We start from the raw sequence: 26,884 nt of genomic DNA, 5'->3' as shown, positions 1-26,884 counted from the left end.
CCAGGAACTCATCTGGAGCATGAGTTCCTGGGATTTTATGTGTATAACAATAATAAGCAGTGTTAGTGAGAGCACATAAGGGAAAGATTGGTTGAAAGGGCAAGGCAGAGTAGGAGGTTAGGAGACTGTCAGTAATGTTTTTGGAGGAAGGCAGGATATGGTTGTATGGTCATGGGAAAATGAAAAGGGTTAAGGGTGTGGGGTCTGTAGATCCCATGGTGTGAGGAGAAGGAGTCACACATTGTCTAAGAGGCATAAGAACTCTTCCCTTTTTGATATGGACAAAGGTATGTTGTACATGATTTTAGACATCAGCCACACAAAGCTGCCCGTTCTCCTCCTTACAATGAAATGAATGTAGCCAGTAAACACTGTTGGGCTGCTTTGTAACCATGCTACGGAAATGTCCTTGTGACAAGATATAAGGTGCAATAGGGAAAAAGACAAGAAGAGGGCAAAGGACTATTCACTGGTTTGGGCTGATGGTGGCATATCTTTTCATCATTACTGCCTTGTTCTACTCTGTGTCAACTTGGTATAGGCAAGTCTTTGCTTTCTGATGACAGAACTGCCCCCTGATAAATGGTAATCTGATGACTGGTGGGGTAATGACCAGTAAGCAGTAGGAGGGCTGGAGGAAGCACAGATCTTCAGAATGAATGAAGTAGAAGCAGGGAGATGTTTGCACTGCAGGTGCTCAGGTACAGTTTCCTGTCCAACAGGCCCTAAGAACAATGAGCAGTACAGTAATGACATTGCCTAATCTTACTGCTACCTTACAACAGAAACTTAAGGCAAAATGTAAATGTTTCTGTGTACTGCTTGGCCACAATGCACAAGTCACCTTGTAACACTCTGACCTCCAGGCCTTCTCATTCACAACCCCTTTCCTCCTTACTACACTCAGGACATCTTATAAGCTAACCTGTGATCTGCAGATACTCTTTAGTGGCTAATACACTTCTGGTTCTGCTGCCACACAACAGGCAATATTTACAGGGTTATTCACAAAAAGATGAAGAGTTTGGAGAAGGCAGGAGAAGTGAACAATCTAGGACAAAATAGAGGATTTGGAAAAATTCTCAAATTGAGCTGAATTTGAAATTTTTTCCAAATCCTCTATTTTGTCCTAGATTGTTCACTTCTCCTGCCTTCTCCAAACTCTTCACCTTCTTGTGAATAACCCTGTAAATGTTTATTGTTGGGTTTAGTTGTCCTTAAATTATATGAGTAACCCTGTAAATGTTGTAATTGCAGAACGGAGAGTTGCTTCTCACCATAGAACACAAAAGTTGTTGAGTGCATCAAGGCATTTACTCCATTTGCATCAGGGAATATTGCTAAATTTGCACTGAGAGAATTTTAGTAACCTCTATTTGATAGCCAAGGCTTTTTATACCAAACATATTGTTTCTCTTATAAATGTTTGCCATGATGTGACAGGTGTTGACCATCTATGATGCCAAAAAGGAACATTTTAAAAGGATGTTATGGATTGGGGATAGGAAAGAGACTAGAGGCAATGGCAGTTGCATAATTCTTCAACTTTAATAGGATTACTAACTGACAAACATCGAAGCTTGAAGACAATTATTTTGTTATTACATTGTTTAAAGTGTGCCGTCACACTCGTCTGAGGGGACAATTTTCAAATGGTTCCAAATAGGATAAAACAAATCATTTGCTTGCTGTAATTAGCCAAGTAAATGCAAGAGTACCCAGGATAACCCTGGAGGGTTCAGCTCTGCCGATTCTAACAAGATCTTTCGCAGGGTCAGTCAGTCACAGGGCACAATTACCACTGAAGAGCTGCAGTAGTTGTGTGTAATGTCTTTAAATGGCTTAATCATATGAATTCGCAGACCAATATTATATTTCTTAAACATTCTTCTGGTTATTATTTTTACTAATGCACTGTGTACTTAATTATCAGTGAAATTATTATTTATAGCTATTATTCCACATTTCTTCCTTAAAAAAAATATTATTATTTTTTTATATCAGATTGGTTGAAGGGTTTTGCCAGAACACAATTTCTACTTGTTGTTTTGCCTAGAACAGTTGTCTTTAGTTTTACACACTTTTTATGCCTTGGTATGGATAGCTGTCTTTCTTACACACTATTGGCTGGTGTGTGATTAAAGAACAACTTCAGGTAAAATTGTATTAACCTATGCAGTGGGGTTATACCCACACTGCAAGGGTTAACTGCTCATTTTTACCTAGGGTCAAGAATAACAAAGTTATCCTCCGAGCTGGCCGGCTGTGACAGCATTCCCTCCTGCCCATCTCCACTGCAGCAATGGTATGTCCCTCAGCGTTCCCACACGCTATACGCTGTGTAAAGAATGTGATGACTCAGGGATTGTAGACTGCTGCAGCGAAGGGGGAGACGCTTTGCTTCTGTTCCTTTAGTAGGTCAGCCCCACCAATTGCTATTCTGAAGACATTATTGATTGGCAAGCGATAAACACAGTGACTGCCAGGCACTGTGTACATTGATTATAGAGGCAGTAAGAAAAATACAGATTTGTTTTCAGTATTTATGATTATGATCTTTTGTTTAAAGTAGACCTGTCACAAGCATGGACAATTCAAATTGAGCATATGATGAAAAAATACCACACGTCAAGGTGATCAGTCATCCACATCTGCAGGCAGTTATATACAAGCCTTGGCCTTTCCTTTTGAAATTACGGGAGTTCTTAAGTCCCAGCATATACTATCCTGTTATAACATTAGCATTGTAATAGGAATACATACTAGAGTTGTTTTTGATAATGCAATCAAATGCAATCCCTTTCACGTAGTGAGTGCTGCCTTCCATCTGCCCATCACGTTCAGCAACTTCCTGGATTCCCAGTGTGCTTTGTGTCTCTTTCCTGCTGCTTGATGTGATGCAATCTTAATTTTTCAAGACTACATATCCCATCATTCATTGCTTCCAGCAAGCAATGATGTTGCATTATTCAGACGTCGAGTTGTACCTCAGAAGGCAGGCTCTGTGAGAGTTTTGACACAAGCAAATGCATATTCACAGAGTGGCATTATGTCAGTGCATTGAGGAAGTACATCCTATGGGCATTTTCAATAAGTAAGTTTACAAACTTCTAGATGGATATGGTTATTAGGAGTAGGGTAGAACTTATGGAAATTCAATGTTGAAGTACATATTTAGTTTTTGACCACAGATACCCTTTAAGCTTGATACTTCCTCTCCTGATGCTTAAACTGACCTGTTACCCTTGTATGTTTTGAATTCACTAAGGGCATTCACATCTATACATGCGTTACATTAAGAATGGAAAAATACTTTACAGGCGTTAGTGTGTTGTGCTGCCATTTATTTTCAGTGACACCCCAGGGCACTAAGGAAATGCACAATAGGGAACCGGATGGGTGTGAATGGGCCCTAAAAATGTTATTTTAATAAAATAAAGTGACGAGGGAGCATGGAGTTGGCTCCCCGGCCAATCAGGAAGCCAGGCAGCGTGTAATGACACGCTGCCCGGATTCCTGGTACCGGAAGCTTGGGTATCAAAGCATTTGGGCGAGTACGGGTACTCGCCCAAATACTCTGTATCGGTGCATCCCTACTTGTAATCCTTGCACACTTCTGAAACATTTTTCGATATAACATTCTAGTGTTCTTAGGACAGCACTGGATGTCTGGCAGGATCAACAGGTATATTTTATTGCAATATTTAAAAGACCAGAAGGGATCAAATAAGTGAAGGTCATTGTCAGGGTTTACATGTACTTTAAAGAAGTATTTTGTGTAAATTAATATCAGTTGCATACCTATGCAGTATTTGTTTCTGAACTGAAAATTTTCATGACAAAGGTATCAAAGGACAAAATAATGAGCACTGTTAAATAACTGGTACTTAATACATTGACTCCTCATCATTTAAATATGCTTAAAGCGGTGGAGAGTATGGGCATTGCCTCATCTCACTGGCTAATCAGAGGCTGTGGTGGGTTTTGACCTAACTGCAGTTATAGTCCGTAAGGAGGACCACAACCTGCCTTTTCTGTCTGACCAGGATGCCTGTAACACAACACAAGGCTGGCTAAACAGAATTGCAAATTCTATGGCAGACAAAAAAACAACAACTGTTTACATATGTTTAATAGAGGAACATGTCAATATAAAAACAGAAAACATGTTAAATACATCGCTGAAAAAAATCCCATTTAGCACACTAGTATGGTAATACAATTAGTATGTGTTATATTGTGATGTTGACTAATTCAGTTGCTGTGTGAGAACAGAGAACAATGTCTTTTGGTCGTTTAATTTGCAGACATGATCTTGGACCACCAGGATTCTGCTGGCGAGTTAGGTGATAATATCCGGGTCAAGGTGAAGGAAGCACTGCTGAAGAAACATCACCATCAAATAGAGAAGAAACGCAATAATCTTATTCCTATGGTGCGCTCTTTTGCAGAGGTTGGAAAGAAGCAGTCAGAGCCCCATTTACTAGACAAAAATAGTAAGTTTGTTTTTCAGTATACTGGCTGTGTTCAGAAAAGTGTCAGGTGGAGGGGAACAGTTTGCATACATATTGTTTCATCTTCATTTACTTCGTCCAATGAAACATCTCTCTTTTATGGTTATGCTTTGGGTTATGTACCACTGATAAACACAATTATTTCTATTAATTTAAAATGTAAATCACTGGCTTCTCCTTTCAATAAATTTCCATTGGTCGTTTTCAGTAACAACAGTATTGAAGTATCTGGTGGCACAAGTCATACATTCAAGTATAGTGTAGAATGAAGCCATTGGATGCGGAAAACAATAACTTATGATAAATAAGTTTAACTTATTAATTAAACTAGACCCATATAATAGGATCCTCCACACTTGATTATCTAAGGCAGGCAGGTAGCTTCCAAGACACCACAATCACAAATTCCCAATAAAAGGGTTTACCTTATATTAGGATAGTGGGCAGTACCATGCAAGTCATTACCTAATGTCCATAGACCAACTGTGCACCTTGGTTTGAAGCATAGATATAACCTTTTTGGTTTTCTGTGACCCACCTTACTATAACCTGTCTGGTTATACTTTTTCACTAAAATTAGGCTGTATCTGTGCAATAGGTGTTCTGGTTGTACAGCTGGTCCAGGGACATAAAGGAATGATTTGCATGGCTCTGACCACTATAATAAAGTGAAGGATAAACTCATTATCATTTGGATGGAGGTAAGACATGTTGATACCTTCTGTTTTAAGAAGACTACATGATGCATCACACTGGTTCAGTGGAGGGTTTTTGACCCACGTCACACTAACCTGTTTGGTTGTACTTTCGCACAGCTACCATTTTTTTTTCTATCTTATCTTTTAAATCAATTTTTAAAAGATGACACCTGGAATTTAAAATGTTCACATCTGGACAGTGACTAAGTGATTTCAACAAATACTGGCACATTAAAACCTGGGATCCATAAAAGTGCAAAATCACCCACGCCAGGCAATACAAATTTATATTTCACTGATCTGGCTTCTGTAAGCAGAAATCTTATTGGGTCCTGTGGGTTTGTAAACAAGCATCTTACTTTTTTTTTCACTGTCTCTGTTAATCCTGATGATATTGCACAGAAGATATGATTATGCCATCAACGGGTACTAGGTGGCAGCAAATTCCTGTTTTAGTTTGAAGTGGTGCTCAAATTTTTTTGTAAGTATAACTTATATTAGAAAATTATAGTTCTCACTTCTCACATGTACTAACGTTTCAATTTAGATGTACAATGACTGCAGTTGTTGTGGTATAGCTTTTTTGTGCTGTCTTCCTTTTTTGGGGAGAAAAAGAGGACGCATCTTTAGTATTTGCCTTACGAAAGGGACTAGTGATATACATGTAACCTACATTCTTAATAACTATTTGCATCTTTAAAAACGCTAAAGTGTTTACCTTTTACAAATTACAACACTGCTTTAAAGAGAACATGTGTCTGAGTACAAAATAGTTATGAATTCTTATTATTAAAGGAGAACTATGAGGTGAGTGAAAATCACTCAGCCTCATAGTTCTAGCCGACCTGTGACAATGAAACTGTCCCTAGGACGGCTCAATAGATCCAGAAGTGAGTAGCCACCTGTCACTCACGCAGCTGGGTGGATCCAGACAGTAATATCGGGATCCGTCCCAGCTGCGGCGTCTCAGTATACCGCAAGCTGTATCTCGCGGTATACTGAGCTTTGGGTGACGGGAGGACGCTAGTTTGTGTCCTCCCGTGACCCTTAGGAGAACTATGGGGAAAAGCCCTGACCCCCATAGTTCTCCTTTAAATATTTATAATTTATTATAATATAATACATTATCCCTAGTTTCCTTGTGATTTCTCAAGCTGCTTTCTTCACATTGTCATTATTTTACAAGATATTACAAATGCATATGTACATAAGAGAAATACTTTTTATATAACAGCAATTTTGAAGCAAGCCAAGCTAATGGTTTTTCTTACAGGTCTGTCGGTGTTTCCACAACCTATGCCCTCTACATTAGATGTAAAAAATGGAGGAGGCCACGACAACAGCAGTGCCGTTGATCTTAGTAAGGTGGGTAATATCTTCCATTGATTTTGTAGATTGCATTATTATCTGAAGTAGCTCTGTCCTTCTGAAGGAAAAGAAGCACTGGGGTACAGAGAAAAGGTAAGAAGAAGAAAAGTGGAATGCGGAGGACATAAACGAGAGACACACGGGTTTAGTGTAACTTTGTATTGCTGCTACTAAAGATGTACTACACAAAAATTTATATTGTCGTTGTTTTTCAAGGTGGATCTTCACTTCATGAAAAAAATTCCCATTGGAGCAGAAGCCTCTAATGTCCTTGTTGGAGAACTGGATTTTCTAGAACGACCCATCGTAGCATTTGTTCGCCTTTCTCCAGCAGTTCTCCTAACTGGATTGACAGAAGTTCCAATACCAACTAGGTAAGATGGACTGAATATTGCATGAATAGATAATGTACTGCTCTCAGACTTTTTTTATTACAATGTCACTTAGATGATACTTTCACAACATACAATTACCAATACGCATTGGAGATAGCTTGTGATTTGATGCTTCTCACTAAAGATTTTGAAATTATTCTCTGGTTTCTTTGGTCTTGAGGTGCTTAACAATCTGGCAGCTAGTGTTATCCTATATAATACAGCTATTCATCTTTAAAGTTTTACTGTTTGCATTACTGTCATTTGCTTATTAGAAGATAAAAGCTACTTGATGGAGCTGAGGAGCATAGGAAATAAATATGTATGGCCACTAAATGGTGCTGAGGAGCATAGGAAATATATACTTATGGCCACTAGATGGAGCTGAGGAGTATTGAAAATAAGGACTAAAGCGGGGGCCGAATCTACTTGTCCCTCATGACAATCTACTTGTCCTGATACAAACATTTTTTTTTAACCAAAACCGCATTTAGCAGTGCTAAGTAGTGCTTCTCATTGGTCAGTGCCGTCAGGTGACCGCGCTGACCAACGAGTGCTTGCAATTTGCTAGCTAAATTCAGAATACATGGAACAGGTACAGATAGTACACCCGTACTGGTGGACGTGAAGGGCTGGTCGCCGAAAGGTAAGTATAGCGGGAGAGAGATTTGTGCGGGTAATTCCATTTTCCCAAATTACTTGGGAAAGTGAATATACCCTTTGGGGTTGGTGTAGACTTGGGGATTCCCGGGACGTGCGATCGTGTGCGGTTTCATACAGCGGTTGCATCCGCATGTATGGGGTTACATCTGGGTGGCAATCGCTGAAAAAAAGGTAGCTGTACCTATTTTCACAACATGCACAGCGCAGTGTTTTCAACTGTGATCGTGTGGGATCGCCCGGGTGGTATTGCAGCAGGAAAACATGCAATCTGCCTGACACGTCTGGGGTGCCATTAGAAAATAATGGCACTGACAGTACGATCGGCGGTGGTGTGCGATTCTGTGACAACCCAGCCATCCGCTCGATTTCGTGCACGATGACCGGGCAGTCACGGATCGCACACCACCGCCAATCGCGCTGGCAGTGCCATTATTTTCTAATGGCACCACAGTCGTGCCAGGCAGATTGCGGTGTTTTCCTGCTGCAATACCGCCCTGCCCGTGCGGTTGCACACGATCACAGTTGAAAACACTGCGTATTTATTTGCATGCAGATGGGGCAGCGGGGCTGGTTTTCATTTTTTCAATTTTTATTTACTTTGTACAACATTTTCATTTGTTTTATTTTTTTTACTTTATCGCCTTTTTATTTTTTACATTTTTATTTAGTTAAATTTTTAACTATTATTTATTACTTTTTTTTTTCAACTTAACTGTATTGCTATCACACAGTGATAGCTTTTGGAGGTGACAGGTTCTCTTTATTGAACCTGTCACCTCCAACACAGGAGTTCTAGCACAGCACTGTGACAGCGGCGCAACGGCCGCCTTAGACAGAGGCTGAGGGAGGTGACAGAGCCTATCACTGCTCCATCACTACTCCACGCCCCCCTGCTCTCAGCGCTCTGGCCCCGCTCTCAGCGCTTCACGCTCCTGCCCCGCCCCCCGCTCTCGGCGCTGCATGCTCCGGCCACGCCCCCTGCTCTCTGCGCTCCACGCCCTTCGCTCATTTAAAAAAAGTAAAACCAGCCCTGCTACTTGTCCGAAGCAGGGCTAAAACAGTGAAAAAAACACTTGCCCAGCGCCCAGAACTACATGTCCCGGGCGTCGGGCGATACGAATTCCACACCCCTGCATTATTCACACAAAGCAAGCCTTCACAGATATTCGCAGTGCCTTTGTTTATAAATAGACCACTAAGTATGCACTGATCTCACTGCACCTGATTGCATAAAAACCTCTAAAACTAAAAATGCCTTGTTGTATGCATAGAACCTCAGTGAACATGTGTATAACATGTTGAGCATGAAGAAAAGTGCAGGCTTTGCCCACCCAGTGCAAATATATTTTACATAGCACGCATGAGCAAGCAGTAGATATATGCCCAAACATTTTAAAAAATAAAATAGTTATCCTATATGTAAAAACGTACCTGAGTCTGCGCCGCTCGCTCCCTGCTGTGAAGGAGGAAGTGTGTGCGGGTGCATGTGCACTGGATATCACCGGAGGGGAGAGGAGGAGAGACACAGAGGGGATAAATGCATGCAGCCGAGAGCGTGCATGCCAAACAGACTCAGTGGGAATGAGGAAGAAACAGCAGTCTGCGCTGGACCAGAGACCGGCACCAGCGCTGGAGGGACTGCTGAAAATGAATGAATGGAAGGAAGAAGATGTTCGGACCAAGAGGCATCACATCAGGTAAATACTTAAAGCAGCATGGCAATAGGGGGAAGAGAGAGACTTAAATGTCACTTTAAGGTAGAATATTAGTAGAATTTTGTAGTGTCGAAATATAAGGCACCCTGCAGACTGGGACAGTAACAAATAGAATAAACATTTGTGTAAGCTTTAGTAGATCATTAAGGGAATCCTGATATCTGGGTTTGTGTATTTATATGCATTTATACACATTTCCTTTTAGTAAATCAAACCCAAGGAGTGGTGTTGTTGTAGATCTCTTGAGCTGATTATACACTGTTTAACATGCATGTAGGAATCTGTTTATCTTTTTCCATTCAGCCCGAATGTTGAAAAAAAAAAATCTAACAAAATCACCCAGTATGGCGCTTGTATTTTGACAGTCAACCCCACTGCCTGTAAAAATACTTGAACAGTGCCTGCTGATTGAATGCTGGCACTGTTCAGCCAACATTTTCCCATCTAACTTCTTGGATTGTTCAATCAAAGGATGTAGGGGGGTGGGAGCCAGCAAACAGGGCCACCTACTGAGCGAAATTCGCTCATCTATAGCCAGCTGTACTGTTTCAAAAGTACAGCATGAGGAACTACTTTCAATCAGCTTAAAAGTGCATGCAATTGCCTGCAAATTGTGATACATACAGTATATGGCCAGCATTAGTCTCAGTTCTCAGCCTGAGTTTCAAACAATGGAAAAATGGTAAAAGAAAATCTTCAGTTATTTTCCTGGAATGAATGATCTATCAGCTTAAATGACTGAAAACCAATTCTCATAGGCTCTTCTTTTCAAGACCCCAAGGCAACTGCATACAGTTTTAGGCTTAAATTAGGCATTATATGATAAATGTTGCTATAAAGATTGTAAGATTGTCCTTATTTTATTTTTTTACAAGTTTTGATTTTCATTTTGCATTTTAAATGTTATAACAACAAACATAGTAACCACTGTATCTGTAAAAATAGAAAAATGGGCTGCACAGAACCCTAGAAAAGGAAGAAAAAAAGACCCCAAACATTTAAAAACAGTTACCTCCACACTTACAACATTAATTCCATCTCTTTCTCTCTGTACAGCATATATCATAGACGGAGAACAGGCTCAAACCTATTGGCACAAATAAAAAGACCTACAGTGGGTATAGAAAAGAATCACCCCCCTTTAAAATAATCACATTTTGTTGCTTTGCAGCCTGAAATGAAGACAGACAGTTTTTTTTTTTATCCAGCTGTATTTACTCAGTGCAACTTATAACATCCAAGTGAAAGATAAAACACCAACATGTCAGAAAAAGATACAAAAAATTCAAAAACAAAATCACGGAGTTGGAAAAAGGATCACCCTCTTGTGTCAGTATTTTGTTGAACCCCCTTTTGCTTTAATTACAGCCTTTAGTCTGTTGGGATATGTCTCTACTAGCTTTGCACATCTAGACTTTGCAAGATTTGCCCACTCTTTTTTGCAGAACTGCTCAAGTTCAGTTAAATTTGATGGTGACCGTTTGTGGACTGCAGTCTTCAAGTCATTACACAGATTTACAATGGGGTTTAAGTCTGGGCCCTGGCAAGGCCATGCAAGGACATTCACCTTTTTCTCCTTCAACCACTGTTTGGTCACTTTTGCTGTGTGCGTTGGGTCATTGTCATGTTGGAAGGTAAGCCTTCTTCCCATTGACAACTTTCTGGCAGAGGGCAGCAGATTTTCCTCAAGAATTTGACGGTATTTTGCCCCATCCATTTTTCCTTCTTTCCTGACAAGTACTCCAGTCCCTGCTGCAAAGAAACATCCCATAACAGGATATTTCACATTACAACAAAGTAACAACCTTTACTCCTTTATTAAATCAACCACAATGTGTTCTTAAAACTCAATAGGGTTTATTTAATAAAGCAATAGAGAATGTTCACTTTGCAAAGTAAATGTTCACTCAGCTTGTTAAAATAGGTAAAGCTATGTTTACTTTAAATACCTAACCATGTGCAGGGAAATGTAAAAAATACTGTGTTTTGGTTTGCACGTGATTGATTGAATGATTGACGTGAATACAGGTCCACTTTATTCACCAAGCTAAGCAAGCATTCTCTTTGCTAAGTGAAAATTCTCTACTCCTCTTTTCTCTATATTATATAATTATAGTTTATTTCGGTAGTTATTCTAGTTTGTATTATTATGTTTCAGGTTCTTATTTATCTTGTTGGGACCGGTAGGAAAAGCACAGCAATACCATGAGATTGGCAGATCCATGGCTACTATAATGACTGATGAGGTAAATATGTTTTTTTGACTGTTTCTGTGGACAAAATTAAAAAATAAAATAGCAGCTACCTGTTTCAATAGTATGGTAAATAGCAAAAGGCAACATCATCATATTGTATATTCTTGTTAGAAATCTCTAGATATGATCTCAAGATATAAGTGTTCACTTTTTATTTATTTGTTCATTTATTAATTATATTATGTGTATGACAGTATTCATCTTGTGTTCTTCACATCTGGCAGACAGCTGCCAGGAATGTTGCACAAACAACATAACAGTAAGGATGAGAGAAGTCTTGTCACTTTAAGCCATGGTCTAGGGATAACTAACACCTGTTAGATGAGACAGTTTTGCTTGAAACAAGACTCATTTGCAGATTTCTGGGAAATGTTTTACATCGAAATAGGTTTAATTATATTGTATTTTATTATTTACAATCCCACCTTACCGCATTCCATTTGTGGTTTTTTTTCTTTACTACAATACAATCTGTTTATAGATTTTTCATGATGTTGCTTACAAAGCAAAAGACAGAGGGGACTTGCTAGCTGGAATAGATGAGTTCCTTGATCAAGTGACAGTACTTCCACCTGGAGAATGGGACCCATCAATCAGAATTGAGCCTCCAAAAAATGTTCCTTCTCAGGTTGGTATCATTATTGGTATGTGAGTAGACAGTAGAAAGGAGGTGGCTGAGACCACTGCAGAGACTTGATTGGTCCATACTCTGTTATTCACTAAGTGGAACTAGCTGACTTTTCTAAGGGTTCCAGTGCTTATTGTGTCAGTACCCAGATTTCGCCTTTAAACAGAAAAATATTGTAAGTATCTAACATTAGAATCACTATTTCTAGTTTCTAAATTGTAATGACTAGGAATTGGAACCATTTTTTTTTCTCATCCATTAAGAGGCACAGGATATATTAAACCTTTGCAATTTATTGGCACCTACAAGATGATTGTTTGCTGTCAAACAAAAAAACTGTAGGCAAGCCCAGGGTATAACCCCTCCAACTACCAGCATGCCTTGATTTTTTTTTGCCAGTGTCCTAGGAGGATGGACGTCTTTTCTTAATGACTAACCTGTTTTTGAGACCCAATAATTAAGTCAACGGAGGCCCTTTCGAAAACTATGTTCTTTTTGGCAGGTTTCCTCAGTTTTGGCTGTATTTGTCAGAATTCCTTAAAAGGGATCTAACCGTTGCTGCCATTGACCCTCAGATAATTGAGCACTTGGAACAGATGTCTGTGGCATTAAACATTAGCTTAGCTTCACCTTCAGACTGTCCATTGTTCAGGCCTATGGTCTTAAGGGTCAGGTTCCCCCCTTTGCCAGTTACGACTTACTTGATTAGAGCAGTGAGAACCTCTTTGGCTTTACAGCTCTTTTTTTTACCAGATTTGCAAAGCTGCCATCTGGATTCTGATCCTGTACATGTTCTCTATGTTCTACTAGGTGGATGTTTCTGCTTCATCTGATTCCAGCTTCTTGCGTAAGGTCCTTTAGGCAACTCTTTGAGCTGCAGGCATGCACCAGTTCATGGTGTTTATGTTGCGCCTGCTAGGAGTTGTTTTCTTGTGTTGCCCACCCCTCCGTTGGACTGGTTTTGTCCAATGGGCTAGAAAGAAAATTAGGATTTTTGTACTCACCATAAAATCTTTTTTTCTTGAGGGAGTCCATTGAGGGACAAGGGTTTTGTCCATCTGTGTTTATAATCAAATGCTTTGTATTGCATTGCCACATAACTGAGACATGCAAGTAGCAGGAGGATTTATACCATAGGGTGCCCTACAGTTTTTTGTTTTGCCAGTGTCCACTCTTCCTGGAGGGGACAGTATAACCCAAAGTTTAAAGACTTTCTGTTTCTCTGAATGCAAGGATCACCTTTTTCTGGACAAAATAATTTAGAATCAGATTAATAAAGTAATGTAAAATGTATATAACGTATTTATATACTACAGTGTATGAACATTTGAAAATAGTAAAATCTTCTTGCTCTACCTACTTACAGTACTGTATTTTCTAGCTGGAATAAAATATTGTAATTGTTCCCCATTCATAAACTGGTATGTGAATCCTCCTGACGCAGGAAAAACGAAAGATGCCTGGAGTCCCCAATGGAAATGTCTGCCATGTGGATCCAGAACCAGAGCCTGAAGAGAGTGGACCAGAACTGCAGCGCACAGGGAGGTTGGTGAATGTTTGTTAGAATAATTATCTAGTGTCAGAGTGACACACATACTGCAGACTGGGGAGAAAAAAGTCCCTGACCAAATCTGGCTACAATACTTCCTTTTATACCAGATATTAATAGTAGTCATAACTATTATTACCTTCATGGATAATTTAAGTTGCTCCTACTAGACTACTAAATTATTGCAGAAAAAATTTGATATTTAGAATGTGAAATCTACAATAGTATTATATCAAGGTGGCTAGATTGTGAACATTTGTTGATCATAGCAGGCAAGTAGATGTCTTTGTTTTAATTACAAATTAATCTGATATTTATTTCAGGTTCCATTGTGTAATTTTTTACAAGCTTGCCATGTGAGTAATTGGGGTTGATTTACTAAAGGCAGATAGGCTGCTCACTTTGCTAGGCAATTTTCCCTTAGCTTATTGAATGTGGCAAAAGTTCACTTTTGAAAGAAAACCCAATCACGTGCAAGGAAAATTACAAAACAAAAAAACAGTATTTTTACTTGCACATGATTGAAAGCTGCAATGTCCTTGAAAAATGAAAATTCCTTTGCAAAGAGAATAGCCTATTTGCTTTTAGTAAGTCAGCCCATTTGAGCCATATACAGATATGATCAAAGTGAAGTCAAAACTGAAGGTTAGCCCTTTAAAAAGGTACTGCAGCCTAAAAATGAACCAGACACACATAGGGCTGCAGTCTTCTAAAAGGAGTGAACAAAGACCACTTTTGCAATTAAACATTCTTTGGGAGGCCATTTGAGCCCCTAGCTGCTGCATATCCTTGAATGGCCCTAGGTCACATATTTAGTAAACTTGCAGCCCTATGCCTAAAGCATTATTGAAAGAAACCCAATAAAAAATTGTGCCACTGAGCAAACATTAGTCATCTGCATTGCCAAGTGGTCCTTTGATTGAAAATTGTTCCTGCTCCTGCCAGTGAAATGCACTCTTTATTATTCATTGCAGGCTATTTGGTGGTCTGGTGGTAGATATCAAGAGGAAAGCTCCTTGGTACTGGAGTGACTACAGGGATGCGCTGAGCTTGCAGTGTGTGGCTTCTTTCCTCTTCCTGTACTGTGCTTGCATGTCTCCGGTCATCACATTTGGGGGTTTGCTTGGAGAAGCTACAGAAGGTCGAATAGTAAGAAACTTACCTGTGACTAACACTGACTAGTACCACCCTCACTTCCTGCCTCTCTCTCCTCCTAAAAGCCACAAGACTGGCTAACAGATCTTGCTTCATTAAACCAGTTGTTTTAATTGCCATCTTTTTGTTTCTAATCAGGATAATCCCTATCACTGGCTTTATTTAAGCACCCAGCGTGTCTGCTATCGCCTGGTTAATGGTCAATTAATGGGTTTACAGCTCAGCTTTTTCCACTGGCGTTGAGCAGGCTTTGATGCAAAGTATTTGATAACACGCAAAACCAAATTTACCTAATTATTCTGCCAAAATAGCATGCAAACTGGCAATCAATACATTTAATGGCAGGGGTGGGCAAATCATTTTAAGTAAACAATATTTTATTAATTTAGGTTGGTATCTCCATGGAAGAACACATTAAATCAGGCCTTCTTTGATTAGTTGCATGTCATCTGGAAATAAGATATGTGTTGTGTTGTGCAGTGTAATGTCCACACTAACCTGGTATTTGTGCCCCTACAGAGTGCAATAGAATCCCTGTTTGGTGCTTCTATGACAGGAATTGTATACTCGCTGTTTGGTGGACAACCGCTGACTATCCTAGGCAGTACAGGACCAGTGCTGGTGTTTGAGAAGATTCTCTTCAAGTTTTGCAAGTAAAAAAAAACACTTTTCCTATGCACTCACTGGACCAGCATTTGTTTCTTCTGTCACATGCCTTAATGTGCACGTCCACAGGACAACAGTTTGACAATACTAGAATAATATGGCTAGCCAAAATATGACTACAGTAAAATGTTACAATAGGCTTCATGTTTAAGATTATTCATTCATGTCCAAGAGGGCCATCCAGAAATATATAAACATGTATAGGAGCTCTGATGAATTTAGATTTTTTATATAAAAACCTTAAATAATTATTAGATAAAATATATTTTTCAAGAAAAATGTACGTATTAATTATTTCCAACCTGTCTCACGATCAGGAACAGGATATCTAACAGGGATTACCTTATTGTAAGATGAAAAATCAGCTTAATTTTTTTTATAGTTGTATAAGTTGATTATATTTACATTTTCCTCAGGCAGGGTTCTCTTTGACATCACTGAGTGTAATTCCGTATTATGTGTGATATCTAATATGCTATGTGATGAAAAAGTAATCTATCCCTCTAAGCACCAAAGGTCACTGTAGGTTTAGGGACCTTACTTGGTTGACTTTTTCCGGCATAGCCCATATGCTTCTGATACATGGCAAATCAACTTGTATTCAGGTTCTTTTATTAATATAGGTGTAGGGTTTTTGTATAAATTTGGCTCAGAACTGTTCTATAGAGAATATTGTTGTGATTACTGTATATGTATGTGCTTATCTATTGGTATAGTCTCACTCTCCACAAAAGCTCACTGTCCAGATACCTTCAACACAAACCTGATAGGTCTATGATGTGCAAGGAAGGAAAGGACTGTGCTAGGGAAATGACTCCTCCTGAAGTCGTCAAATTTGCTAGCAAGTTCCTAGGCATATTGCAAGTTTTTGTGTAAGGCAAAACAACATGGTCACTTCTGCAGGGTTGAAGAAAAGAATCACTGTATAGGCCCCAAGTCACTTCAGTCAGAGCCGACATAGGGCTGATGACTCTTCCAGTCCCTATGCTACAGCTCTGGTGCCTGTAGATTGGCTACTCAGACACCCAGCACTACATTGTGGGTGGAAGGGGAGTGAAACAGCAAAAAGTTTCCCAGCACACTCACCAGCCAGCGTTCAAAAAAACCTGTCTAACCGCTAAGGTTAAAAACAGAGGTTTTAGATACACGTCTTCTGCAGAATATGTGAAAGCCGCACCACCTCGTCAAGGCTCCTCTGTGTAGTCCGGTTCTAACTCTAACCTATGAGAGTCTCCATCTTGGAGCACATGTAGCAAAAGATAAAATTGGGTGCAGGTTCGCCAGGAGGCAGCCCAACCTCCTTAAAGGCAAAGGCACATACAAGGGACCCCGCACATCACAATGGCAGCTGAGACCCTCAGTGTGTCACTGCACCAAATCATTCAAGCAAAACAAATGGCAAACGCACTCATCAATTCGTCACCAGCTTTACAGCAAGGTGCACATGGAAGGGCTTTATACAGTACAACAGCAAAAAGTTTCCCAGCACCCTCACCAGCCAGCATGCAAAAAAAAAACCTGTCTAACTGGTTATGAGTTGATGAGTGCATTTGCCATTTGTTTTTCTTGGAAGGGGAGTGAGTCACATATTCCCCAGGTCCATAAGTACGCTTTGCTTTAGTAGCAAAGTGAGTTTAAAAGAAAGGTAAGCATATGCAACTTGAGGGAAGGGCGGGGCAGACCCTGCATGTAAAACACGGGTTCACTTTAACCTAATCACTAAAAACTATGATCAAAAGAATAATGCTACACCATGTAATGACAGTAACGCTGCCAATATAAGAAACATTTATGTACTGAAATCCAGTATGGTCAAAAATGTACACCTAAAATCTAAAGATTCACCTGCAACACTGTTGCTACACTACTGGTTTTACTGGAACCTTTGAGCATGGGAGGCTTTTTTGATATTTATATCAGCTTACAAGCCTGCATTAAATTTACATTTTCCCCACTTCAAAAGACAAAATGGCTCATCTTTTTAAGGATCATTGTTATTGCCAGTATATTTTTTTAGGCACACATCAGTAATGGTGCAGCTTATTTCGATTGTGTTTTATTTATGCTCTGAGTAATGCATAATGATGTATTTTATTCATAAATGTACTTCCTGCCTTTAGAGTATGGCGTTCATTTTTTCCCATCATACTTGCTTAGTCTCCTTACCCCTCTTTTTTGTACAGCAGACGATAAAAATAATATTTTCAATGCCTGGACAATGTTTACAAGCTACAACTGTAGCTCTTCATAACTCCCCATGCTCCTGAATTTGTACTTGTACTTTACATACAAAGTAGTGGTCCTACTAAAAGGGTATCTAAACCTTTTTTTTCCCCAAAATGGCATATATTGCATTTTAACAAACTGGGTTTTTTTTTTGCCTGCCTCTGGATCAGCATTGGGTAGTTGTGGGCATAGTGTTCGGGCTTTTCTTCTTTTTTTTTCTCTCTGTATCTCTGTAGGCTGAACTCGATGGACTTTTGTCTTTTTTCAACCTGACTAACTATGTAACTATGTAGATGTGGTGGATTAGTTTTCTTTTTTTATTCTTTTTCCTCATTATTTGTACTTGGTGATCTGGTCAAAAACACACTTCCTGTCTTAGAGTGGCTCCACCCTTAGGCAGCAGCATTGTCAACCTGTAGAGTGGGTAGTGTTAGATGTTCTAGCCAGTGGCGTAACTAGAACCTTCAGGGCCCCGGTGCAAGAAACCATGAAGGCCCCCCCCCCAACCGCAATGGCACCGCATGGTTAACAGGAAGGCTGCAGAGGTCCCCAGCAAGCGTGGGACCTCAGGCAGCCGCTTGTTTAAAATGTTAGTGCGGTGTTCTGTCGAGAACGCTGACCCAGTATCTGCGCTTACGACACAGACGGGATTAACGAGGAAACCGGCATTTATTTACAAAGTATTCGTTTATAATGGTTAATTGTGACCGGTAATAATATGCCGTCCATGGCAGTAAATGAAGGACGGAATATTATTAATGGTCACAATTAACGATTTTAATGAAATACTTTGTGAATAAATCCCCGTTTCCTCGATAATACTGGTCTATGCGCAAGCGCAGATGCTGAGGTCGGCAAATTAGACTACGTCGGCGTTCTCGACAGAACACCGGTATCTGCGTTTAGTATCTGGGCATTTTCACAAGTATGAGTACTCGTGAAAATGCCCAGTATTGGCAGTGGTGTATCCCTACTTAAAAATATAATGCATGGCTGGGACTTGTAGTCCTACACAGTTGGAGCTATTCTGCATTGCTGTATAATCATCATACAGCAATGCAGATTACCACCAGCTGTGCAGGACTACAAGTCCCAGCAATGCATTATAATAAAAGTCGGCTATGCAGAATACCTCCAACACCCCCCCCCCCCCCACTCCACTATAATGCATTGCTGGGACTTGTAGTCCTCTATAGCTGATGCCATTCTGCACTGCTGCAATGCAGAATGGCACCAGCTATAGAGGACTACAACTCCCAGTAATAATTTATACAGAAATGCAGATTAGTTCCATCAGCTATACAAACTCACAGAACATAGAGGCACAGAGATGAAATCACTTACCTTATCTAACTGTCCTCCAGGCTGGAACACCATGCAGCAGGGGTGTGTATTCAGGAAGCTCCTGGCCGAGGCCCCAGCGCTGTCTGTGGAACAATTAGACCCAGTGTGTGGCTCTCTGCCTCACTTGCAGGGCGGCCAAGCGGATGGTGCCCCTGCGCCTCCAACATTCGTTCCCCCGTCCTGCCACTGGTACTAGCGGGCCCCCCTCCTCCTCTCCTTGCCGCCCCAAGTGGCGGAACTACCAGGGCCCGGTCGCAACTGCGACCGCTGCGACCCTGGTAGTTCCGCCAGTGGTTCTAGCAGATTTAGATGGACTTGACTAACAAATTAAATCCGAACTTCAACTAACCCTTTTTAAGCAGTTACAGCAACAGTTTTTTTTCCTTAAGGCCTCATGCACACACAAAGCAAGAGCAAAATTGTATATTGCGTATATGCGCGTACTACGCGATTGTATATTGCGTATATACGCTTATACGCGTGCACTATATGCAATCCCGAATGCATAATTTGTAATCGAAATTTTAATGAACTGTACGCGCGTACGCTGCCCGGACACATCTCAAATCCATTCTGTTTTTGCGCATGTTTACTCTACTCAAATATACAGCTCCATACGCAGCTATGTGTATGGAGCCATTTATTTTCATATGCTGCATATGGGACAATTTACACGTATATACGCAGCGTATTGTATGGCAGTGTGAATGAGGCCTTAGGGATAATGTTTTTACATAATTGAATAAAAGCTGACCATTGTAAACACCCCTGTCCGTGTTAAATGTTTGTCTCAACCGTCTATTTGCCACTTTTGCTGGACAGTTTGGTGTGAAGTTGAAAAATAACACACTTACTGGCTGTATCACTAAGTAAAAATATAGGAAAAGAAAGCTGATACACTGTATATTACATTTTTGTTTGTGGGTTTAGATACTCTTTAATGCATATACAAAGTATGGGATACAAGCGTCATTACCTTTTATGGGAGAATGCAGTGCATGCACAAAGTTAGTGTGGTGCTAAGTGAACCAAGCCAGAGCCCCAGTGGCATTGATTTATTAACCTCCCTGGCGGTATTCCCGAGTGTAGCTCGGGGTTATTTTTCCATACCATAAGCAGTAACCCCGAGCTAGACTCGGGAATGCTGCATAGCATTTACTTACCTTGTCCCTCGAGCCGCGCTGTGTTCTCCGGCCGATGCCGGCATCCGTCTTCCGTCCCTTGCGAGCGTCGCAGGGGGGCGGAAGCGGCGGGATATTCAAAAGAAAAAAACAACAAAAACGAAAAACAATTTTATAAAAAACATAGACCGAAAAATTACACGAAAAAAAGACAAAATCATACCGCCAGGGAGGTTAATGGAATTAAGAATCACCGTTCAATACATTGTAGTTGTGTTCACTTTAAATACCCTATTATGTGTATTTGTAATAATTAAACAGGAATTTGCTTTTTGTATGATTGGATGATTGAAGTAAAAAGCATTCAGTTTATTAAGTGAAGTTTCTCAACTCCTTTAGTAAATCAGCCTCAATGTGTAGTCATGGAAGATATGATTCATCCTGCAGTTTCCTTCCAGTTCTGAGAAGGACCTGAGGTTTTGGAAGTTTAAGTAATGGCTATGGGGTAGTGTACAACCGCATTTGGGATCCACTTGAGGGTTCCATACCATACACAAAACTGATGTCAGAAGCATAATATAAATGTATATGTTTACCAATACTAAAAGTTAACTTGGGCTATGTTCACACCTGTGTGCGTTTTTGCATGTGTTAAGCACATGTTTTGGCAGGTTTCACGCGTGTTGCATTTACAATTTTTACTGTGGGGGCCCTTACTCTTAAAACAAAAAAAATCCCCTGCCAAAAATAGCTGTCGTGCTATTTAAATCAGTCATTTTCCTTATATCAGTCAGTTGGCTGGTCTAATTCAGCTCCAACCTTTATGCTGTTTTGTTAGACTTCTATATTTCTTATTACACACATTATTGTTTTGACAAGAACAAAAAGTAAAGCTGCACAGAAGATATGTAGATTGTACAATGTCATGAAAGAGAAATCTCAGGGAGATAAACTGGAGATCACTGAAAATGTTTAGCAAACAAACAGGCTTATTCAATAAGGCAAAGTAACAAGCACTGATGATGTGCAACATATAGCACGCCATAGCAACCAGTTAAAACAGACATATCTGTAATTTTAAGTTATCTGTAACATATCTTAACTTGTAAGCCTATACGAATAAATCCCTGACGTGTCAAAACACAGCAAGTGTATCATTTAGAAAACAAAGTTACATTTTACCTTTTAAAAAGCAGTTCTTGAGCTCCATTCAAGTCGCAGTGCGTAGGCACCTTACCTTTCGTGAAGAAAGCTCACTGGAAGTTTGACGTTATCTGCATCTGGTGAAGGATGACACATTAAATCAGAAGTCGATAAATTATTTTGGTATTCAGGAGCCATTCTATCTAATCCAGCTGCCACCAGGATTTTTTAGGAGCCAGCCCCATTGACAACTAGAGGAAACCTTAAATGTTAGACACCAGCTGTGATTTGTAAGCAGCATTGACTACCTAGCTCCTGGGATTTGTCCAGTCTTGCGTTAAAGTGACCCTGTCAGTTATACATAAAAGTATACCTGCTATAAAAGAAGCATATTTATGCTTCCCCCTTTCTGGTGGTCTGTTTGATGGAAAGACGCTTTGCTTTGCTCCCTGGCTGTTGTAAATGTTCCATACTTCCAGGTGTGTGGAATACCTTCTTTCCCCTACATGCTGTGATTTCTCCCACTAGCTCACACTTAACTACGGAACGTATGAGCCAGCAGGATGGACCACTGTTCAGTGGGGGAAACGGCTATTTGACCCATCCGACCAGTAAATCACTTCCAGTGGCCAGGGAACAATGAAGCATGGCATTTCATCAAACGGGCCATCAGAAAAGTAAATATATTCACTTTTCTTTAGCAGGCATGCTTTTATATCCAAGTGAACCTATGCTTACAGGCTCATTTTAAATCAATCTCCCCTTCCCTAGTGGTTAGTCACTCAGACTGTGCAATGTAACGTTTTGGCAAGTCACAAAGTGAGAGTTTGATGAAGGGGGCTGAACTATTTGGCACAGCCTGTGTACTGAGAGCCAAAACGTAAAAAATTCCAGGCAAAGTGGATTTTAAAATGTTTTAACCTATATTTTCCATGAGGTCAGTTGAATATTTTTTCACTTCTTAAGATGGTTGTAAGTCCCACTGATCTACTGCCACATTGACTTCCGGTTCGCAGTCGGATCAGTATTACGTGTAATACAGTAATAACGGTGTGTATTACAGTCAACAGTTCTGGTGTTGTGTCTCCGTCCCTCCCTCTGCTGTGCTATTCACAAAGAACAGCTTCAGCATCAACATAGGGTGTGCTTTGTGAATGACGCAGCAGAATGAGGGGGCAGAGGCACAATACCAGAACTGTCTGTCATACACACTGTTCCAATGTGACTGGGGGCGGCTCCAGCTGTACGTAGAGGCAGCAGCTCAGTTGGGCTTACAAAGAAATAAGAAAATACTTAAATGTGCATCTCTGGGCCACCATCCTAGTAAAGATGTAGATGCTGACCCTGCATGATGCCTGCACAAAATGGAAATGGTCTTCCTGGGGAGTATGGAAGATGAAGGCATTGTCAGGGGTTATAATGAACTCTAAATACACCTACAGATTACATGCATGCACTTAACATTAAACCTTTGAGGTCCACTTTAGGACTTCATCTTTTAGAGATCTGAAAACAATAGGTTAAAATATGATTGACAGTGTGGGGTACTGCATGTATTTTGTATTTCACTTTCTTATTAATAGCTATTCAGATGAAAGAAAATATCAGATTAGGGATCACTGAAATGTTTATGAGACATTAGACATTTTCGACAGGTTTTCACCAGTGTCAAACAAAAAAGTATAAAGTTTTTGCTGCGCGTTTCTTACCTCGCGGTATTACCGCGATTTGCGGTAAAAGAAACACGCAGCAAATATGAGTTTCCGAGGGAATATCCGGCTGTATCCTGATGGATACAGCCGGATACGCGCGTTAATACTCCCCAAAGAAGCTCCTGTACTTCTTAGGGCATATGGCATTTTACCGCGCGATCGTAGGCGCGTTAAAACGCGCAGGTGAGAACCATGCCCATAGGCAAACATGGGTTTTCACCTGTTGCGTAAAACGCTCAGGTGTGAACCGGGCTTTAAAGTTGTTATTATTTTTATGTCAGAGATGGTGTTACATTTCTAAATTACTGTCTTTTTATTATTTCAGGGACCATGACCTGTCATATCTCTCATTGAGAGCTTGTATTGGTCTGTGGACATCTTTTCTCTGCATCATTTTGGTTGCCACAGATGCCAGCTCATTGGTCTGCTACATCACCCGTTTCACAGAGGAAGCCTTCGCCTCACTCATCTGTATCATTTTTATTTATGAAGCCATAGAAAAGCTGATTCACTTGGGAGAAACATATCCTGTTCACATGCACAGCCAGCTGGACAAGCTAACCCTATATTAGTAGGTGGTTTACCTCTTTGACATTATATGGTGTGTTGTTTGTGTGCTTACCATAGTTAATGTTAAACTAACAGGTTAAACATATTAATTTTACCTGTGTACAGTACATCATGCTGTAATGTCAAAAGGGGGAAAAGCTTTTTGAGAAACCTTGGCGTTTACCAATCCAATCCACCAAATTGTGCATTATGAATTTTTGTAATTTGTAGACCTTACTGATTTTATTGTGAGTTTGCACTAATTCTTTTAAGCTAAACTTTGGGAAGTTTGTGAAGAATATAATGCTGCCTTTTCTAAAGGAAGGTGTGTTGGGGGAGCACTATGAAGCTGAGTTTACCTGGGCCAGGGTTGGACTTTATAAAGACCCTGTCACTTTGCTTTGAATGGGCAAAGCAACAGGTTTGCTTTAATTCTCCTCTCCCCAACAGCATATATTCACCCTTTCTTAGCAGTGATCAAGTGAATAATATCTCCAAATGATCTACAAAAGTAAATCACATGCATATAACATTTGTCACAGAAAATTATCATGATTTCCCATCCTGAACATCCAGTGACCAACAATTAATCACCCATTCTGAAAAAGAAAATTAAATAGAATTATTGTATAGAATTGTTTTATTTTTGAATGAAACATAATATATAATGTGTTTATATAATATTACTTGTATGCGAATAAGCAAATTTGGTGAAAAGGGAATCAGTGGATGTCTGTTCATATATAAAAGTCGTCAATACTCAAAACTGAGAGAGCCCCCCATCACAAAGTCATTATCAAATAGTATAGTCATCTATTATAAACAGAGTGTCGCATTAAATATCAATATTGCACTTGTGATACCATACATCTGATGAAACTTATTTTATGTATGTTCTGTTTTATCATTTCTGAAACCTGTATTTGCATAACTGCATGTCCTCCAATGTGACTATGTGTTACCTTGAAAACTCTAATAGAAACTAATTATGGGGAAAAAACATAACAGTCAGCCTTGCCAGCCAACAGTAGTGGCCTAATTTGAACCAGCTCCTATGTGGGTAACCTAGACTGTTTTTAATTGAGGCACAAGGATACCCAGTGTTTTGTGTACTTCACTAACTATAAATAGCCCTACTTACCTAATGTACTGAAAGAGTAGAGCACCTTCACTTTTAAAGTAAATGTTCACTAAAGCTGGTCATATACCTATAGATTTTCTGCAGATATTCTATGGTCAGCTGGAAAAGTGCAACAGATTCCTCCATCTACGGTAAGCTGTGTTGATGGAGGAATCTCCCACTGGGCCAAGCTTCAGTATCTTGCTAGTCGGCCCCACTGGCTCTCAAAATACCTGAACAATGCCTACATCCAATCAGATTGTACAGGTATTTTGAGAGCTAGCGGGGCCGACTAGCAAGATACTGAAGCTTGACCCAGTGGGAGAGTCCTCCATCTACACAGTTTAGCGTAGATGGAGGAATCTGTGGCACTTTTTGCATCTGACCATAGAAAATCTGCAGATAATCTATAGGTTTATGGACAGCTTCATTCTAGTGAAATAAAGTGAAAATTCACATTGCAAAGAATACCCAATCACATGCACGGAAAATTAAAAAACAGAATTTTAGCTTGCAAATGATTGGAGGAATAAAGTCAGTACAACTTTACCTCATTCCCTAAGTTAAGTGAAAATTGTTTTTGCAAGTAGGAAACTTACTCTGCAAAGAGACAATTTATTTAGCTTAGTAAAGGTGACATTGTGCTGACTCCAGTCATCCAATCATGTGCAAGCAAAAATCATTAAAAAAAATGCACATGATTGGTTATTCTTTGCAAAACTAATTTGAATTGTTTTATCTCATTCACTAAGATAAGGGAAATCTCACTTTTAAAATGAACATTAACTACTGCTTTTGTAAATCAACCCAATTTTATCTTCCTATAAGAAGGTACACAAGATTTGCAGAAATGCCACACAAGCTGGAGTGGGTAATTTATTTATTTTTTTACATCCTTTGTAAGCAACACAACAATGCACTTTTTATGTTATAAAATGTGCCTGGAACAATGTTGCATAAAATAATGTGGTCTTAGAAAAGTCTCCTTTAAAGGTTTTGGTGGTGGTAGGAGGGGCTGCTCATACAGTACATCCCCTGTAGACAAAGTATGCCGAAGTATGTTCTGAATTGCAGTGGTTTAGTTCCATAAGCAGACATTGAACTGATGTAACTATTAAGTACAGCCATATGTAATATGCATCATTATTTGTTCTGTCCAGCTGTAAATGTGCTGCTCCGGAGGTACCATCCAACAAGACCTTGCTGTTCTGGAGTTCAAACAACATAAGCTTTACTGAAGATGATTGGTCCAACCTCACCGTTAGTGTAAGTACACTGTGGCTCTGGATAAACAAAGTGTCTGTTTCCATATGTTTTGTTATTTATGTGTATCACATTAATGTTTTTATTTTATTATATACTATGACAGTTCACTGTTCCCTAAGAAATATTGGTATAACCACCGCTGGGAAGCGCTTTTGCACAATCCTATAGTGCAAGTGTGGACACGAAAACAAGTTCTGATCACTCGTATATTTATGGCTACCAAACAAACTATTGCCAGATCATGGAAATCTCCTGCTCTTAGTTTCTTGGAAGTAAAGAATAGGATTACGGGTAGTATGATTAATGAGACATTGACTTCCATATTAGTGGATATCCATATCAAATTCTTGAGGATTTGAAGACTGTGGATATCTTATGCAAGCCCTCAACATTTTGTTCCCGTATTGTCATCTTCATAGCCTTGCTTTGTTATTCGGACATATGCCCACTTGACCTTTTCTTTTCCTTTTTATATCCCTTTTTCGCTACTCTTGCTTATTTTCCCTTCTTTTTTATTTTCCTGCTTCCTTCTTTCATTTCTCTAGCCTGCTATTGAGTACCAGGCTTCTAGAGTTTCCCTACCTGAAAGCCAGGCCCGTTTAGTACATTATTAATAGGATCAAACTCTTCAGAACCATAACTATTTGTTCATTCTGATGGATGGCTAATGCCTAGCACTTGAGTCCTGTTGGAGTAGTGAGGACAATTAGATAAGGCATTGGCTTTATCTTTTCTCAATTTTACACCTAATGGTGATATAAATGTTTTTTCTTAATGGAGAATGAAGAATTCACCGACACTCCAAAGTCCTGACCTAA

At 39.8% G+C, this 26,884-nt stretch overlaps 1 protein-coding gene across 1 annotated transcript in view; it reads left to right on the top strand.

The window, feature by feature from the left end:
* The window catches only part of LOC108794394 (electroneutral sodium bicarbonate exchanger 1), a 168,597-nt gene that overhangs the window by 112,606 nt on the left and 29,107 nt on the right, over positions 1 to 26,884 (top strand). Inside the window, exons 6-15 of the mRNA XM_018565421.1 lie at positions 4,308 to 4,496; positions 6,486 to 6,577; positions 6,797 to 6,954; positions 11,491 to 11,578; positions 12,069 to 12,215; positions 13,660 to 13,760; positions 14,739 to 14,913; positions 15,439 to 15,572; positions 23,457 to 23,702; positions 25,961 to 26,066. Coding sequence (XP_018420923.1) covers positions 4,308 to 4,496; positions 6,486 to 6,577; positions 6,797 to 6,954; positions 11,491 to 11,578; positions 12,069 to 12,215; positions 13,660 to 13,760; positions 14,739 to 14,913; positions 15,439 to 15,572; positions 23,457 to 23,702; positions 25,961 to 26,066 — 1,436 coding nt within the window. The remainder of the gene's footprint in view (positions 1 to 4,307; positions 4,497 to 6,485; positions 6,578 to 6,796; positions 6,955 to 11,490; positions 11,579 to 12,068; positions 12,216 to 13,659; positions 13,761 to 14,738; positions 14,914 to 15,438; positions 15,573 to 23,456; positions 23,703 to 25,960; positions 26,067 to 26,884) is intronic.

This window comes from Nanorana parkeri, unplaced genomic scaffold (assembly GCF_000935625.1).
Source record: "Nanorana parkeri isolate BGI_ZX_2015 unplaced genomic scaffold, ASM93562v1 scaffold846, whole genome shotgun sequence".
NCBI lineage: Eukaryota > Metazoa > Chordata > Amphibia > Anura > Dicroglossidae > Nanorana > Nanorana parkeri.
This window is presented reverse-complemented; position numbering and strand designations above follow the sequence as displayed.